Here is a 19,617-nt window from a genome sequence, read left to right as displayed (position 1 = left end):
CTGACTATTCTCCTCGTTTCTCCCCTCCTCCTCCTCCTCCTCCTCATTCTCCTCCTCCCTCTGCCATCATCACTCCAAAAAAATCCAAAGTTGGAAAGTCTGACACACTCCTGATATCTCTGACTATATAAATATATATATATTTCATTTTTTTTTTAATACCAACATGTTGACATCACAGGGAATGCTTCTCCACCATTGGCCGGGTCTTGGACCAATCCTCGGCGCTCCTTGCAGACACACATCACCCAAAATATCAGACATTTAAAAACTTGCAGGAAAAGTTTTGAGAGCATCTTCTGACGGAGAGAGGTGAAGAGATTGAACTGTCAGCCATGTCAGCTCACTTCAACAGGGGCCCAGCCTATGGACTCAGCGCCGAGGTCAAGAGCAAGGTGAGCTGCGCTCAGAGGAGGGGGTGTTCTATGACTGGCCCAAGGAGCTGACACTTTAAAAAGGTCACCGGTCAATTTCTGCATGGGCTGAAGAACCGACTATTTATGTATCCATGCCTGTCTAGCCCAAAGAGCTGACATTTCATTACTTTAGCAGTTTTAACACTTGACCAAAGAGCTGATACTTTACTTGTCTGTTAGTTCTGACAGCTGAGCTTTTGTTTTTATAGTGATTAGTATCTATGTAATCTAAAGTCACACTTAAGTAGTTTATTTTTAGTAAAAGTATAGAGTAGTGAGTATAGTATATTTTTTTCTTTGACCAAAGAGTTTAATAGTATACTTGTCTGTTATTAAAAGACCAAAAATCTGACACTTTATACATGAATCATTATCTGAGTAGTCTAAAGTGCTGAAATTCTGGTACTACATTAGTCTATTTACCCTGGTATTGAGAGCACCTGCTTTGGTATTATAATGATCTATTCCCTTGTGTGAAGAGCTGACACTCTATCCCCTGGAGTGTCTGACCTTTCGGTACTGCTGTGGTACTCGTCCATATCGCAGCAGTATGCTATAGAAAGCTGATACTGGCTTATAATCCCTGGTGTGAAGAGCTGACACTTTGTTACAATACCGCTTTATATTCCCTGGAATGTTTGACACTTTGATACTATAATAGTCTATATACCCCAGTGTGTTATAAAGAGCTGACACTCTGTTAAAACACTTGCCTCTCTCCCTGGTATTAAGAGCTGAGATTCCATTACTACACTGTTCTTTATCCCCTTAGTATGAAGAGCTCACACTCTATTATTATGCTAGTCTCTATCCCTTGGTATGAAAAGATGATACTTTTTTTACCACGTTGCTTTATATTTCCTGGTATGAAGAGTTGACACTCTATTACTGTTCTGTTTTATATACCTCAGTATGAAGAGCTGATACTCTGTTACTGCACGGCTCCATACTCCCTGGTATGAAGAGCTGACACTAATATTAGACTGCTCTATATACCCCAGTATATAGAGCTGACACTCTCTTACTACACGGCTCCATACTCCCTGGTACGAAGAGCTGACACTCTATTACTACACTGCTCTACACCCCCCCCCCCCCCCCACAGTATAAAGAGCTGGCACTCTATTCCTAGACTGCTCTATATACCCCCCGGTATGAAGAGCTGACACTCATTATTACTAGACTGTTCTATATCCTCTGGTAAGAGCTGACATTTTGTAACTACACTGTTCTTTTTTCCCCGACACTGTTTTCACACTGGTCCATATTCCCTAGTATGAAGAGCTGACACTCTATTACTGCACTGGTCCATATTCCCCGGTATGAAGAGCTGATACTCTATTACTACACTGGTCCATATTCCCCGGTATGAACAGCTGACACTCTATTACTATACTGGTCCATATTCCCCGTTATGAAGAGCTGACACTCTATTACTACACTGGTCCATATTCCCCGGTATGAACAGCTGACACTCTATTACTATACTGGTCCAAATTCCCCGTTATGAAGAGCTGACACTCTATTACTACACTGGTCCATATTCCCCGGTATGAAGAGCCGACGAGCTACACCGGTCTGTATCCCCTGGTATGAACTTGTGACAATTTGTTAGTATATATTTGGATTTTCCTCTAGCCCATAGACCTTATATTTCATAAATACCTTATCTATGTGTATCTATTCTAAAAAATAAAAAAAATAAAAAAAGGATTTCATGATATACTTGCTCTTTATCAGTCCAGCCCAAAGAGCTAACGCTTTATTAGTACAGTATTCTATATATCTCCACTCTGAAGAGCCAGCACTTTATTAATACTCTGCTATGACTCTCTGAACTGCTGCTTTATGTATGTCTGGTCTGAGGACACTGACACATATAGTTTTATGTCTATGCATTGTCCAAAGAGCTTACGCTTAAAGCTGAACTTAGGAAAAGTAAAAAGTCCTGTAGCCACACTACAAGATTAATGGCTCTTTCAGCTCTAGGGGGACCAGGATCTATAGTTGTCCCTGCAGTCTCTTCTCCTCCATATTCTGGTGGTCTAAAGGTCTTCTTACATCATCAAGACCAATGCAGGGACCACAGCTCTGCACCGGGCTTGAGGATGCCAAGGAACAATCCACTGTCGGAGAGCAGGGTGTGCCATCTCCGGGGAGAGGGGGGGCCAGGTAGGTAAAAGGGCATTTCCTGTCCTCTGGACAAAAAAAAAAACAAGCATTTAACCCTTGCAACGTGGGCTCAGGAGGACTGTTAGTTTTCCCGGAGATGGTCTTTAATATTCCATCCTGAAGAGTTTGTGGATCTATAGTCAGAATGGTTGACAGTGTAAATATTCTTGCTTGTTTCTTATTGGTCTATAGAGTGACAAGGGGCTTTTTGGTCTGTCTGATCCAGCGACGAAATACGGTATAAAAATAATAATCTACATACAACTGATAATTGATGAATGCAGGGAACGCTAGAGGTCCATGTTCTCCAAAATCAAATGCTAAAAGCACAGTTTCAATGACATTCGTCAAGTCGTCGAAAGTACTGAGGATGTTTGTTCTAGCGTTCATTCAAAAATCTACTGGTGTGTGGTCAGCTTAACATACTGGAGCCATAGATAGCCCAGAATAATGTTTTCAGTCCACTAAGGGTTTGTTCTCACTTCTCTCACTTTGGTCACTGAAGAATGATCCACGTTGGGATTACTCTTCAGAGAACATTTGACAGGCGTTGGCCTAGCATTGCACTGCAGCATGTTGTGATGTATTATCTAGCGTAGGAAATGCATGTATGTCCTATTGTTTTTTTTTTTTTTAAGAAAACACCAACTGAAACCATAGAACAGGGGTGTCCAAACTTTGGCCCATGGGCCACATCAGGCCTGCTACATGATTTTATCCGCCCACAGCTAGGGTCAGCGACATAAAGTTCACAGATTGATTGAGGATTAAGGTCAGCAGAACCTGCCAATGGCCTCTGCTTCAATTCTCTTCCCCATGTAATGGGGGGACTTTGACGCAAGGGGGGCTCTGATGGGAACCCTGATGTTATGGGGGCTCTGATAGGAATCCTGATATAAGGGGGGGCTATAAGGGGAAACTTAATTTAAAGGGGGCTCTGATGGAGATCCTGGTGTAAGGGGGGCTCTGAGGGGAACCCTGAAGGGGGGCGGTCTGATAGGGATCCGGATGTAAGGGGGGCTCTGATGGGCATCCCGATGTAAAGGGGGCTATGAGGGGAAACTTAATGTAAAGAGGGCTCTGATGGAGATCTTGATGTAAGGGGGGCTCTGAGGGACACCCCAATATAAGAGGAGCTCTGATGGGGACTCTGATGTAAGGGGGCTCTGATGAGAGCCTTGATGTAAAGGGGGCTCTGATGGGGATTCTGATGTAAGGGGGTCTCTGAGGGGAACCCTGAAGGAGCGGTCTGATGGGGATCCTGATGTAAGAGGGGCTCTGAGGACAACCCTGACGTAAGAGGTGCTCTGATGGGGACTCTGGTGTAATGGGGGCTTTTATAGGGATGCTTATGTAGGGGGGCTCTGATAGGAACCCTGATTTAAGGGGGGGTTCTGATGGGAACCCTGATCTAGGGGGGCTCTGATGGGGACTCTGATGTAAGGGGGATTCTGATGGGAATTCCCATGTAAGGGGGTGCTCTGATGGGGATGCTGATGTAAGGGGGTGCTCTAAATGGGATCCTGATGTAAGGGGGATTCTGATGGGTACCCATATGCAAGAGGCTGATTGGCTGCAGTCACTGGTTGAGGAAATATTTCCAAGATGTCCCTGCGACAGAACTCATTCAAATGATTGACTTCTGCCCAGTGTGAATGGACACACACACTGATCAAAAGTCAGCTGGTCTCTGATGAAATAGACAAATTTCTGTCAGTTATACAATAACTGGGTTCCCTTTTCTAATCAGAGGAGCCAAGACTCTAATACAATAAGTAGGAGCCCTTAACTGATCTGAGGAGCTGACACTCTAATACATATATAATAACCACTGATGGAGACCATAGCTGGTGGCAGTGATCATGTAAAAAAAAATGACATGCTGGTTGTCCTGAAGTTGATCGATAGGTCGACTTCAGTATGGCCAGTTTGCCAATTGGTGTATCGGTTCAGCAGGAATTTCGATCCGTCTATGGCCGGCTTGATGTAATAACTAGGAGCCCTTATCTGATTAGATGTGATGACAATCTGCCTTCAACTGATCTGATGCACTCTAATGATGACCACACATACATAGATTGCACTCACCATGATAAACAGTGTGGACAAAGGAATCTCCCCTGCTCATGACTTCTGCATCTGATAGGATGCTGTCACTGTTCGGCCGATAATGCTCAGTGGATTTCTAAATTGACTTGTGTCAAACCCGGTGATATCCGGCTCCTTCCTTTTTTTTTTCAGTCGAAGTTTCTAAATAGGTCCAATAGGGCCACCCATGGATCGAATTTCTATTCAACAAGAATTGGCCAAAATTGGAGCGATGTATAGCAGGCAGAAGTAGCGACCAATTTGCGGCATCGTTTTTTGTTGGATGTTTGAAGCATAGCAGTATTATTGTCCCCGTCTTGTGTATTTTGAGAATGTTTGGTTTTTCAAAAGAAGCGTTTGCCTCTGTTAATTGATAGAGCTTTAATTTGAAAGGACATCCGTAAAAAAGATCTTTCTCGGATCTGGTGAGCACTGGCAGACATCTATGGCTGGCTTATCACACTAAGAAATCTTCCTCATCTGATGGCCGCTATAATCTGAGCCTACTCAAGGTTGTCATTATTGTGTGTATGGAATAGACGCTCGCATGCAGCCAACACATGGCAGGTGGCCTCCCAGTGTTCCGTGCTTCTAAAACATGAATTGGCAGCACTGGGTAATTCTACGACCACGCTATGAACCTTTTGTTGACAGAATACGTGGCTATAAATAAAGCAGCTGTTAGTGAGGAGCAGCAGATTTGTTCACATTTGGCCACAGATGGATTGACTACTGTGCGATTGGTCTGCCAATGTTGGAGAGAGAAGACAGCAGTCCTTAGTTAAACCTTTCTCCACATTTTTTTACATATGATATTATAAAACAAGGAAATGTGAAATGAGCCCATGAGCAATATTGATGACTAATAGTAATGATTATTTACAAAAGATTTCCAGGTATGGATATTTTTACTATTACATTGGTCCAGCTCGGTCCAACAGGTCCAACATAGTTACATTGGTCCAGCTTGGTCCAATATAATCTAACAGGTTCAACATAGTAACTTTGGTCCAGCTTGGCCCAATAGAATCCAACAGGTCCAACATACATACATTGGTCCAGCTTGGTCCAATTGAGTCCAACAGATCTAATAAAGTTACATTGGTCGAGCTTGGTCCAATAGAGGCCAACAGGTCCAACATAGTTACATTGATCCAGCTTGGTCCCATATAGTCCAACATAGGTACATTGGTCCAGCTTGGTCCAACGGAGGCCAACAGGTCCAATATAGGTACATTGGCCCAGCTTGATCCAATAGAATCCAACAGATTTAACATTGTTACATTGGTCAAGCATGGTCCAATAAAGGGCAACAGGTCCAAAATTGTTACATAGGTCCAGATTGGTCCAATATAGTCCAACATAGTTACATTGGTCCATCTTGGTTGAACATAGTCCATCAGGTTTAGCATAGTTACATTGGTCCAGCTTCGTCCAATAGAGTTCAACAGGTCCAATATAGTTACAATAGCCTAGCTTGGTCCAATATAGTCCAAAAGGTTCAACATAGTTACATTGGTCCAGTTTTGGTCCAATATAGTACAACAGGTCCAACATAGTTACATTGGTACCTCTTGGTAGAACATAGTCCAACATATTTACATTGTTCCAGCTTGATTTAATAAAGTCCAACAGGTCCAACATAGTTACATGGGTCAAGCTTTGTCAAATAATGTCCAACAGGTCCAACATAGTTACCTTGGTCCAGCTTGTTCCAATAGAGTCCAACAGGTCCAACATAGTTACATTGATCCAGCTTAGTCCAATTGAGTTGATTAGGTCCAACACAGTTACATTGGTCCAGCTAGGTCTTATAGAGTCCAAACTGAATCAATGTATCTATCTAAATATAACTAGATCTAGAATTCATCTTTAAAGTACATTTAAAGCCATAACTGACTTTTTTTTTAGATTTTTTTTAGTTTTGGATAGAAGAGGGAAGAGGTAGACCCTCTGTAAGGTTTTTATAATGGTCTGTGTCCCTGCTTTGGGAATTCACCCACACCATTTGTCCCTGAGGCACAGTGACCATTGTCCCTGAGGCACAATATGATGGATAGAAAGCCTTTATTGTAAAAGCATGCATCAAAATTCTGATGCCACTCCCACACAGAAAACAATGCCTTAAACACAAAACATTATAACATCCATACAATAAAATAAAATAGGTAGCAAGGGAAACCTTACAATGGGCACACCCTTTCCTGTGATATTTCAGGAGAAGTAAAGAGAAACCCCTCCAATGGGACACTAGCTGACACATGTTTTAACCCTTTGCTACTTATCTAAAACAAATTAAAAAACGTCACTACTCGTGGAGAGTCCACTTTTTCCAAAGTCCACCTTTTTGTTTTAGAGTGGGGAAGAGTTAGAACCTCTTGACAGGTTGTAGACATTTCCACCCACTTCTTGTTTCATCTTTGAGAAAGGTAGTGAAGGAAAATCTCAGTAATATGGGATGCAAAAAGTGAGAAAAATAAGAGATTTTAACCATTCCCTTCTCTATCCAAAATGAAACACATATTTGGGTATCGGTACATTTTGAATCTCATTTGGCAGCTGTATCACTCAACATAAAAAGATGAAAAGACTTCACCACCTGCAAATTTAGTACATATGAGGACTAATGGCAATTCTTTGGATTGGGCATATCGGGAACCAGCTGTAAGCCCTTGTACACACGGTCGGACATTCCGACAACAAAATCCGTCGGATTTTGTCTGACGGATTTTGTCCGAAACTTGTGTTGCATACACATGGTCGGACAGAGTTGTCGGAAAATCCGATCGTTCAGAGCGTGATGACGTTATTTCGTTACGACGGGACTACGTTCAGGCTAGTAGCCAATAGCTTTGGTCTAGGAATTTGATCTGAGCATGTGTGGCACTTTGTCCGATCGGAATTCTCTACACATGATCGGACAAAGTTCGATCGGATCATGTTGTCAGAAAGTTTTATAGCCAAGCTCTCAAACTTGGTCCGTCGGATATTGCGACGGAAACAGTCTGATGGAGCCCACACACTGTCAGATTATCTGACAACACGGTCCGATGGGACATTTTTCATCGGAATGTCCGACTGTGTGTACAAGGGCTAACAGTCGGGCAATTGACAACTTTAAATGTTGTATCATTTGATGGCATTTTGTCAGACCCTTCCTTGCAGCTACATTGGTCTGTCTGCAGGTATTGCAGGTGTCATTATTCTGATGCTTCTATATCTTCATATTAATATTATTGTGAAGTGCTCACTGAAGCAGACACCTGATATTTTGTAGACTTTGTTGAGAATTGGTCAGTCTATATTAAAGGCACTGATGTCAGCAATGTGCACTATAAATTTTGTAAAGTATTGTAGGGTGGGCTTCTTGAATAGCTAGACATGATAAGACCATATTGATAGACGCTTAAAGCTAGTGTAAATGTTATCTGATTCTTACTGAAATGGCCAAAATGCGAGCCTCACGTGGCCCTGCAAGCAGCACTCAGCTCAACAAAAGTCAGTTAAAAAATTCACAGAGCTGAACATTGACTCCATCCTCTCAGATTCAGTCACTGTTCAGTATTTAGGCTGCCTTGGTAGCCTGAATACAATAGTTGGTAGAGATTCCTCTATCCATCCTGTTTAGCGTGGATGGAGCAATTGATTGTCCTTTGGGTGTTGAAAGACCATCTAAAAGGAATGGGCTTGTTTAACACAACTCAATGCAAGAAAAAAATCATACGTTAAACATGCTGAAAGCGGTGAAGGGGGCCTTAGAGTGACATGGCCCTTAGGCTCCATTAACTGTCACTGTCACAGCTTTTCTTCTAGTTTTGATGCCTGTTAGGTTTTTATTGGTGCCATTGCCCCTCTAGGAACACAGACATTGATTTTTTTGTTGTGAGGGAAGTTTCTAAATGTTACAATTGTCACCACAACAGGAGTAAAGGGAAAGTCTTCCAATGGGGACACAAGTTCCAATGACAACTGTCAAAGGTGGGAATTACTCTTACCTGTTGGATACAGAAACTGCAGGGCGATCTCACTGATGGGGAAAGTGACAGATGTTCCACTATATAAAACTAAAATGGTTTTGACTGGAGTTAAGCTTTCTTAAAAATAAATACATAACTGAAGTGTTTTTGCTTGGTGCCTGCCTTCAAAAATCAGCTTTAAAGTAACTCTGTTACTAAAGTAAAAATGAAAAACCAAAAGCCCCTGTAAAAGAAAATCCCTTTAGTGGATTCTTTGCCTTGTTGCAGAGTAAAGTCACCCAAAGAATCTTCACATATGACGCTTCTGGGTGGCCACATGCCTTTGCCCCCCTCTGTGCTCTGTGGTTCCTTCCACCTGCCAGTCGTGAAAATGGGTCTGGCTGGAGGAACTACAGAGCATGCAAGGAGTACACATGCATCCAACACACTCAGAAAAGTCAGATGTGAAGATTTTTGGGCGACTTTGCTCTTCAAAAGAGTGAAGATTCTATGAACATGTTGTTTTTTTTATTTCAGTAACTGAATTGCTTTACGCATATAATTGGAACTGAAGAAAGTCTTATATTTGGCTTAATGTACAAAATCAACACATGTACATTGTAGTTCCTGCTCCTAATGGGAGTTATTAAATATTGTAGGTCTAGTAGGCAAGCCTAGACATTTCCTGGTTGGCTTTTTCTTGGAAATTCTGAGCTCCTGAGCTAACTGGGATTTATTCCAATTAGTATAAGTCTTCTCCTGGGGTCTACTTTTAGCTTGACATGCAAATGTCAACTTTTCCAGTAAAAGATAAGCCTGGTCCGTCCCCTCATTTCCTGCCTACTTATTCGTCCTTTAATGTAATGGGTATTTTACTGACCAATAGGGAGATTCCTGAACTGAAATGATGTTGGAGCCAGTCTTAACTTTACAGACTTTTTCAGACTTTTTGTTGGTATTGACATCTTTCCAGGTGTCCTGTATGGTTTTGATGTACTATAGCACTATGTTCTTCCATGTTTATTGTAATGTCTTGGCCTACTTTAGTCCTATGTCCTTCCACATGTCCTGTATTGTCTTGGCCTATTTTAGTCCTATGTCCTTCCACATTCTTGTATTGCCTTGGCCTATTTTAGTCCTATGTTCTTCTTCATGTCTTGCATTGTCTTGGCCTACTTTAGTCCTATGTCCTTCGAAGGGTCTTGTATTGTCTTGGTCTACTTTAGTGCTATGTCCTTTTAAGTGTCTTGTATTGTCTTGATCTACTTTAGTCCTATGTTCTCCCTCTTGTCTTGTATTGTCTTGGCCTGCTTTAGTTCTATATTCTTGTATGTGTCTTATATTGTCTTTAGTTATACTTTAGTTCTGTGTCCTTCTAAGTGTTTTGTATTGTTTTTCCATACTTTTAGTCTTGTGTGCTTCTGCAGGTCTTGCATTGCCTTGGCATACTTTAGCCCTATGACATTCAAAGCCTCTGGTATTGTCTTGGCATACTTTAGTCCTGTATTCTTCCACATGTGTTATATTGTCTTGGTGTACATTAGTCCTATGCGTTTCCATGTGTTTTGTATTGTCTTGATGTACTTTAGTCCTATTTTCTTTCACGTGTCTTGTATTGTCTTGTGGTACTTTAGTCCTATGTTCTTCCACATGTCTTTTATTGTCTTGGTGTACTTTAGTCCTATGTTCTTTCACGTGTCTTGTATTGTCTTGGTCTACTTTAGTCCTCTGTTCTTCCACATGTCTTGTATTGTCTTGGTGTACCTTAGTCCTACGTTCCTTCACTTGTCTTGTGTGTCTTGGTCTACTTTAGCCCTATGTCCTTTCATGTGTCATGCATTGGCTTGGTCTTCTGTAGTCCTATGTTCTTTTGCTGTTTTCTTTTTACCATGCCTCTTCTAGCAGACGGGGCTAAGGAAGAGTTAGGAGTGACCCTTTTAAATACATTACATTAAAATCAGCAATTTAGCACTTGTGATTGTGAGACTGGTGGGTAGTTACTACATGAAGAAGCTGAGAAATTTCAGTTTACGTCACAGAAGACTTTCCAACAGCAATAAATCAGTCATAACTTCTGCACATTTGCCGTATTTAGAAACAACCGAACTAGAGCCGCTTAAATCCTGAACTATTATGTCCTTATAACAGAAATGTGATGAAACCGTGCATATAGAGCTCATCTGCTGTGGAAAGAACTGGTATTGTTGTAACCTTCATGTGGTTTGAGACAGCGGAGAAGCAATTTTATGTAATTTTGAGGATGAACTATTTTGGCGTCAATTGGCAACTATAAATTGATTGCGTATATGAAGGAATCTAGGTACCCTGTACCAGAATAGTAGGATGAGCTTTCACCCCTGGAGGAACAGACTACAGGGTTACATCAATGTTTTATTTTAAGCTACAGGTATAGTAATTTTGAAAGATAAAGGTGTCAGCAGGCTTGCACATGTACCTGCTCATGCGTGCTGTCATGTGCTGAAGGCTGCTCATAAACAAGTATGCAAGTGTGTATGTGATGAACACATACAGCTAGTGATCATGTTATTTGAAGATAACCACCTGATACATTTGGGGTGTTTTTTATAACAATTCATTTCCAATAAACCCTGAATTGTACAAGGATAAAAAGATTAAGGCCGCGTACACACGCGGGGACTGTTCGCCCAACTTTGTCCGCTGAACAGTGTTTCGGCGGACAGTCCGCTCGTGTGTGGGCTTTCAGCGGACAGTTTCAGCGAACAGTTTGCTGAACAAGGTTTTTCGGAATTTCCGAAAAACTGTCCGCTGAAACTTGGTTTCAGCGAACAGTCCCCTCGTGTGTAAGCTTGTTCGTCAAACTAAGTTCCGCGCATGCTCAGAAAGGATTTACATGCCGAAAGTTGTAATGCAGTGTATAGGACGTTGTATTTTCCGTCCCGTCGTACGTGCCGTTCACGTCATCGCGCACGGTTTCAGCAAACTGTTCGTTCGTCGTGTGTGGGCAAGTCCGTCCATGCTAATTTTGAGCGGACTGTTTGCTGAAACTGTTTGACGGACAAAGTTGAGCGAACAGTCCGCGCGTGTGTACGCGGCCTAAAAAGTAAAATATTTCCTGTATCTCCAGGTAAAACATGCTTTTTAGTTTTGGATAGAGAGCAGAAGGGTAAGCCCTCTCTCGCGTTTTTCTTGGAGTCCCCATTGGGGAGATTCATCCAACAATATCTAGTGGTGACCATTGTCAGAGATAAAGAAAGGGAAATCCAATTTTTTAGAGTTATCCCTAGAACAAGGAAAGGGTAAATCTTCGAATGGGGACACCTGTACCCAGGACGTCTATTAACCATTTTTAAAGATTTGCTCTATCTTCAGGATGCATCTGGCAATAAATACCTGAGATCATGGAGAATTGTTTTTTTTGCTGGCCTGTTGCCTTCACCCCAATACTTCCCTATTGACCCATTGTATTTATTAACCAGTAGGAAAATGTAAATGGGAGGGGCTAAGCTGAGTGTATCAATGCCAGCTCTGCTCACTATCGGAGGTCATTTTTGGATACATGTAGGCACAAGGAGTCCTCCATTCTGAGCCCTTGTACACACGGTCGGACATTCTGCCAACCAAATCCGTTGGATTTTGTCCGACGGATTTTGTCCGACGGATTGTGTCCGAAACTGTTGCATACACACGGTCGGACCAAGTTGTCGGAAAATCCGATCATTCAGAACGTGATGACGTTATTTCGTTACGACGGGACTACGTTCAGGCTAGTAGCCAATAGCTTTGGTGTAGGAATTTGATCTGAGCATGCGTGGCACTTTGTCCGATCGGAATTCTCTACACATGATTGGAGTATGTCCGATCGGACCAGTTTGTCGGAAAATATTTCCAACAAGTTGGAAAATTGGGTTAGACGGATATTCTGACAGAATCAGTCCGATGCATACCACACACAGTCGGATTATCCGACAAAACGGTCCGACAGGACACATTCCGACGGATTCTCCGACCGTGTGTACAAGGGCTAAAGATGGCGATATGCCAGTAGAAGTTCATTGAACTTTTGTTCAAAATTCTGTAAAATCTTTTGTCAGAGCATTTAACTTGCCATACACTCAACAAATTTTGTTTGAAAGTCCTTAAAATGTTATCCTCATCTGCCGCTTAAAGGGAATCCCATAAATATTATACAGGTTTAATTTTATTTATTTTCCTAGCACATGTGCATTCCCCTAACAAAAGTCACATTTAGTTAGAATATTGTTTATTCGGGTAAGAATTGTGCAACATTTTCACTCCTCCTGGGAATTTTTTTGTCACTGTTGTCAAAAATGATTACTGATTTGATCCCACTTACCATTAGAAAATCAAAAAAATTTACATATTCTAATATAATTGTATTGGAGTATGGCCAACCCCACTCTATGGCTCGTTTTTTGTCTAGGGTATTGGAGAAAGCTTATTCTCACCCGATCCTCTGGCCCACCTACAAACGGCGCTCCCCCATGATCCATTGGTGGACTGTTCCTGGTGTCCTGATGTCCAGAGCAGGTCTATGGGCGTGATGACATCAGGACCAGTCCACCACACAAGGCCGCTAGACCGGGGGGGGGGGGGTTTCTTATGCAGGGAGGATCGGAGGGCTAGGTAAGTATACAATATATCTATTCTCCAATCCCCTAGACAAAACCCAGCAGTTAACTCATACTGCATGGAAAAGCTTTTTATTTTGCTCAGAGTTGGGATTTAAGGACCCAAGGCCACATTACCAGCTGAGGAAAGCTTGGGGACTTCTTTTAAACTGCATAATATATAGCTTGTGTGTGCAGACACAGGCAGTTTAAATACATGCTTTGTAATACAAAAAATGGAAAAAAAATGAGACAAATGAGCTACAAGTTATACTGACTACACTGAAAAAAACACTGTAAATCCAATAACTTTAGGAAAAAATCAAACCAACTTAAATAGCAATAGGGCATTTATGTTTGTACAGTGATAATAAGACAAATGGGTAGTTATTTCATAAAGGGTAGCAAAAACAAACAAAGTGAAAGTTATAATGTATTTCTATTGGAGTCATCATTAGAAGCTTTCTCATAGCGGTTCCCTCTCCCCACCATTCCCTACTTTCACTGTTATGGACACAGGCAAGATGGATATCCTCTTGACAAATGTACATGTTGTCCTGATTTCCAGTTTGTGCCCATATGAAGATAATAGGGAAAGTCTGAAGGAGAACCTGGTAACCATCAGGACCCTTCATGCCAGTAACGCCTTACACTGCGCAGTATTCATATACAGTACTGCATACACATTGATTCATAATGCTAGGCACAGGTGTGAAGGAGCAAAACATTGTATTATGTTTGAGCTTTTTAATCAGGTTTACTCCATGAAATTTTTTTTCCATTTTATAAATCATTTTCTGACATCGTTCTTTTTTTATGTCTGTCCCAGGATCATTTTTTGGGCCCCCAAATTTTCAGTTTTAGTAGTCTGTTGTTGAATAATTGTTGTTGAATAATTATCTACATCTCACTGTTTATATGAATAAAAAAGTACACCCAAGTATATACAATTATAATGCTCAATATACCAAAATCCCATGGCAAAACTATACTGTATACCCTTAAGGACCCTTAAAAAAGAATACAAAAAGAATATAAATATATATATTATAATACTAGTGTGTGTATATATATATATATATATATATATATATATATATATATATACAGTGCCTTGAAAAAGTATTCATACCCCTTCACATTTTCCAGTTTGTCATGTTACAATCAAAAACGTAAATGTATTTTATTGGGATTTTATGTGATAGACCAACACAAAGTGGCACATAATTGTGAAGTGGAAGGAAAATGATAAATGGTTTTCACTTTTTTTTTTTACAAATAAATATCTTAAAAGTGTGTGGTGCATTTGTATTCAGCCCCCCCTGAGACAATACTTTGTAGAACCGCCTTTTGCTGTAATTACAGCTGCAAGTCTTTTTGGGGATGTCTCTACCAGCTTTGCACATCTCGAGAGTGACATTTGTGCCCATTCTTCTTTGCAAAATAGTTCAAGCTCTGTCAGATTGGATGGAGAGCATCTGTGAACAGCAATTTTCAAGTCTTGACACAGATTCTCAATTGGATTTAGGTCTGGACTTTGACTGGGCCATTCTAATGCCACGTACACACGGTCTGAGAATCTGTCGGAATGCATCTTATCGGACCGTGTCGTCAGATAATCCGACTGTGTGTGTCGTATGCATCGGACTGATTCCATCCGAATCTCCGTCGGACCCAATTTTCCAACATGTTGGAAATATTTCCCGACCAACTGGGTCGGTCGGACGTAATCCAATCATTTGTAGAGAATTTTGATCGGACCAAGTGCCACGCATGCTCAGATCAAATTCCTACATCAAAGCTTTTGGCTACTAGCCTGAATGTAGTCCCATCGTAACGAAATTACGTCATCACGTTCTGAAAGATCGGATTTTTCGACAACTTAGTCTGACCGTGTGTATGCAACAGTTTCAGACACAATCCATCGGATTTGGTTGCCAAAATCTCCGACCGTGTGTACGTGGGCTTACACATAAATATGCTTTGATCTAAACCATTCTATTGTAGCTCTGGCTGCGTGTTTAAGGTCATTGTCCTGCTGGAAGGTGAACCTCCGCCCCAAGTCTTTTGCAGACTCTAACAGGTTTTCTTCTAAGATTGCCCAGCATTTGGCTCCATCAATCTTTCCATCAACTCTGACCAGCTTCCCTGTCTCTGCCTAGCTGAGGAAAAGCATCCCCACAACATGATGCTGCCACCACCATGTTTCACGGTGGGGATGGTGTGTTCAGGGTGATGCGCAGTGTTAGTTTTCCGCCACACATAGCATTTTGCTTTTAGGCCAAAAAGTTTAATTTTGGTCTCATCCGACCACGACTAATAATTGTCCTGTGGACAGATTCTCCCACCTGAGCTGTGGATCTCTACAGCTCCTCCAGAATTACCATGGACATATTGGCTGCTCCTCTAATTAATGTTCTCTTTGCCTGGCCTGTCAGTTTAGGTGGACGGCCATGTCTTGGTAGGTTTGTAATTGTGCCCTACTCTTTCCATTTTTGGATAATGGATTGAACAGTGCTCTGTGAGATGTTCAAAGATTGGGATTTTTTTTTTATAACCTAACCCTGCTTTCAACTTCTCTACAACTTTATCCTTGACCTGTCTTGTATGTTTCTTGGCCTTCATGATGCTGTTTGTTCACTAATGTTCTCTAACAAACCTATCAGGGCTTCACAGAACAGCTGTATTTATACTGAGGTAAAACTACACACAGGTGGACTGTTTACTAATTAGGTGACTTCTGAAGGCAATAGATTTTAGTTAGGGGTATCAGAGTAAAGGGTGCTTAATACAAATGCATACCACACTTTTTAGATATTTATTTGTAAAAAAAAAAAAAAAAAAAATGAAAACCATTTTGCTTTCAATTCACAATTATGTGGCACTTATGCCAATTACGTGTTGGTCTATCACATAAAACCCCAATAAAATACATTTACATTGTTGGTTGTAACATGACAAAATGTACAAAATTGGAAGGGGTATAATTGCTCTTTCAAGGCCCTGTGTGTGTATGTATATATATATATATATATATATATATATATATATATATATATATATATATATATATATATATATATATGTATATGTATATGTATATATGTATATATATATATATGTATATATATATACAAAATCATTTAAAAAATATATATTATAATATTTATGACAATAATATAAATAATAATAAAATAATTATATATATATATATATATATATATATATATATATATATATATATATATATATATATATATATATATATATATAGTTTATATAGGCAACATGCCTTAATCTACATCAACGTATTCTTACTTTTTCTAAAATTGTTAATGCTGGTCTACCCTTAGCCCTCGTACACACGGTCGGAGATTCCGACAACCAAATCTGTCTGAGTAATTCCGACAGATTAATTCCGGAAGAGGTCCGGAAGTGATGTTGCATACACACGGTCGGACAAAGTTGTCGGAAAATCCGATTGTACATAACGTGATGACGTTATTTCATTACGACGGGACTACGTTCAGGCTAGTAGCCAATAGCTTTGGTCTAGGAATTTGATCTGAGCATGCGTGGCACTTTGTCGGTCGGAGTAGGCTACACATGATCGGAGTATGTCCGATCGGAGCATTTTGTCGGAAAATCTTACCGGCAAGTTGGAAAAGTTGGTCCGTCGTATATTCCGATGGAAACAGTCCGATGCAGACCACACACAGTCGGAATATCCGACAAAACGGTCCGATAGGACACATTCCGTCGGAATCTCCGACCCTGTGTACAAGGGCTTAGAGGTTTTTCAACTTCATATACAAGTGATCCTAAAAAAAAAAATATATATATTTTTATTGCATGCTATCATGAGCTTGACCCTTTTATTACAAGCACCTCATTTGTGCTACATTGATTTCAATACTCTGGAAGTGACGCACGTGTTATCTAGGGGTTAAATTCATGTCATAATTATTTCAAATCTTTTAGGCAGGTTGTAGGGAAAATTTCCATCTATGCTCATTGGGTGGTATGTGTAGCAAGTCTCATTGTTGCTGCCTCTGCAGGCTTTCCCATAATTCTTATTGTAATCCTATTACTGCAAACCTGGGACTGCACTTTTATCAGTGTCTCAGATCTAACTGTCAGCAGGAATAAAATACGCCAATCTGTTTTAATGATTGGGCTATGGAAATAAGTGCACCATTGTAAAAAACAAAGCAAAAATATCTCGTAAATTCCTCTTCTTACACCATTTATATGTTCAGAGATTTCAGTATCACTATTTCCAGAAATTCCTTATAAACTTCAATGTCTGGCAGATGAACATTTAAAGCAGAAGAAAACAAAGAAGAGCGAGGAGAGACAGACAGATTGTATTTATATGGCTATGAAAAAAAATACATGGCTGGAATCCTTCTGGGTGAGTTTGCTCCTTGCTCATTCCTTCAGAAGATGGGGGGATCGTGGGTCGGTAGCTCTACAAGAATTTTGGGGATATGGTTAACCTCTACAGAATACCTTGGGGACAACAGGAACAAGGCAATGGTACAAACTTACTTGCTTTGTCTGAATATATTAAATGAGCACATTGGTTTTCAAGTACCCTACTTGAGAATTTAGGACTTGGACAACTTTAGAATGGAATGGCGAAAGAAGATATGATCTGAGCTTTGCTTGAGTTTCTAGCTTACAGGTGGAGATAAAAGAAACATGGCAGGTGAGAAATCAGGAAGCTGCCTTTGCAAGCCATTGGATGTAACAATTAGAAGGTACCTATATCATGATCTGGATCAACAAGAACCTTCGCAGATGCAACAAGCCCAGAAATTGTTCCTGAAAAGCAAGTTGCCAATGGGGTTCCCTTATTTTTGCTCACGTGGGTTCCACTCGTTATACACCGTAAGCCATAACTTTATCACCACTCCACATGACCCATCGAGGTATGGATTTCACTAGACCTCGGAAGGTATGCTGTGGTATTTGGCACCAAACCATCAGTGTCAGATTCTTTAGGTCCTGTAAGCTGCAAAGTGGGGCCTCCATGGATTGGACTTGTTTTTCCAGCACATCCCACAGTTGCTGGATTGGCTTGAGAAAATTAGGAACTTGAAGGCTAAGTCAAAGCTTTAAACTAATTTTTGTGTTCTTCAAACCATTCTTGAATTCATTAGACCAGGCCACCTTCTTCCATTGCTCCGTGGTCCAGTTCTGATGCTCACGTGCCCATTGTAGGTGCTTTTGGCCGTGAATATCATATCAACAATAGTCAACATAGGCACCCTGACCGGTCTTCGGCTACACAGACCCATATGCAACAAACAATGAGCGTCATTCAACCACTGTGTGTTCTGACACATTTCTATCAGAACCAGCATTAATTGTTTCAGAAATTTGAGCTATAGTAGCTCTTATATTGGATTGGCGTACAAAGGTCAGTCTTTGCTTCCCTTGTGCATTATTGAGCCTTGGCCGTCCATGACTCTATCTCTAATTTGCCCAGTGTTCCTTCCTTGAACCACTTTTGGTAGGTCCTGATTACTGCACACCAGGAACTTCCCACAAGAGCTTGAGTTGCTCAAAGCCTTATTTTTGCCCATTTTTTCTGCTTTCAAAGCATCAATTTCAGGGACAACATGTTCACTTGCTGCCTAAAATAACCCACCCACTTTTGGATGTCATTGTAAAGAGGTAATCAATTCAATTTACCTGTCAGCGTCATAATGTTATGGCTAAACGGAGTACAGGTAATGCATGAGAGTAGGGGTCTTACCTTTTTATTTAGGTGGACTAAAGAGATTCAGACAGTCCATTGAAACCGATTCACCAAAATGCCCCAAAAAATCAGATATGTCACAATTTTTTTTGCCACAATGCACTATGGGGCATTGCTGTTGCAGCGCATGTGCATTACCTTAATGTGTTGGGATGCTATTCAAAATGAATGCCACCGCAACGCGTCAAAGCATGTATTGTGGTTGCTGTGCACAGTAATGTGTGTGCTCACAGAAAACATAGATGTAAATCAGCCCTTATTGTGTACTGCTATAAAAAATAAAAGGCAAACTTTCAAGTGAAAGCAGGATCTGAGCTGGAGACCGTCCAACACATAATTCCCAGCACCAGTGTACAAAAATACCCCATATAAAAAAATGACCCACAATCTGCTTGGCAAATGTTTACTGATGCTGGCCTCATAGAGTAAGCCACTAGGCAGAAGGGACACATTAGACTCCTCTACAGAACGGTGGCTCAAACAGCAAGATAAGTAATATGGAGTCTTTTCCTCCTACCAAGGGGTGACCCCACCCAGGGGGAGCTATGTGACATGGGGTCTGTCCCTTCCACTACAGGGAGACACAAACAGGGGGGGCTATGTGACAT

At 40.9% G+C, this 19,617-nt stretch overlaps 1 protein-coding gene across 1 annotated transcript in view; it reads left to right on the top strand.

The window, feature by feature from the left end:
- The first annotated feature begins 237 nt into the window (after positions 1-237).
- Positions 238-19,617, top strand: part of CNN1 (calponin 1) — an 81,492-nt gene continuing 62,112 nt past the window's right edge. The window contains exon 1 of the mRNA XM_077470336.1: positions 238-395. Coding sequence (XP_077326462.1) covers positions 336-395 — 60 coding nt within the window. The 5' untranslated portion in view covers positions 238-335. The remainder of the gene's footprint in view (positions 396-19,617) is intronic.

This window comes from Lithobates pipiens, unplaced genomic scaffold, assembly GCF_037356315.1.
Source record: "Lithobates pipiens isolate NorthernLeopardFrog02 unplaced genomic scaffold, aLitPip1_a1.2 Scaffold_8, whole genome shotgun sequence".
Classification (NCBI taxonomy): Eukaryota; Metazoa; Chordata; class Amphibia; order Anura; family Ranidae; genus Lithobates; species Lithobates pipiens.
This window is presented reverse-complemented; position numbering and strand designations above follow the sequence as displayed.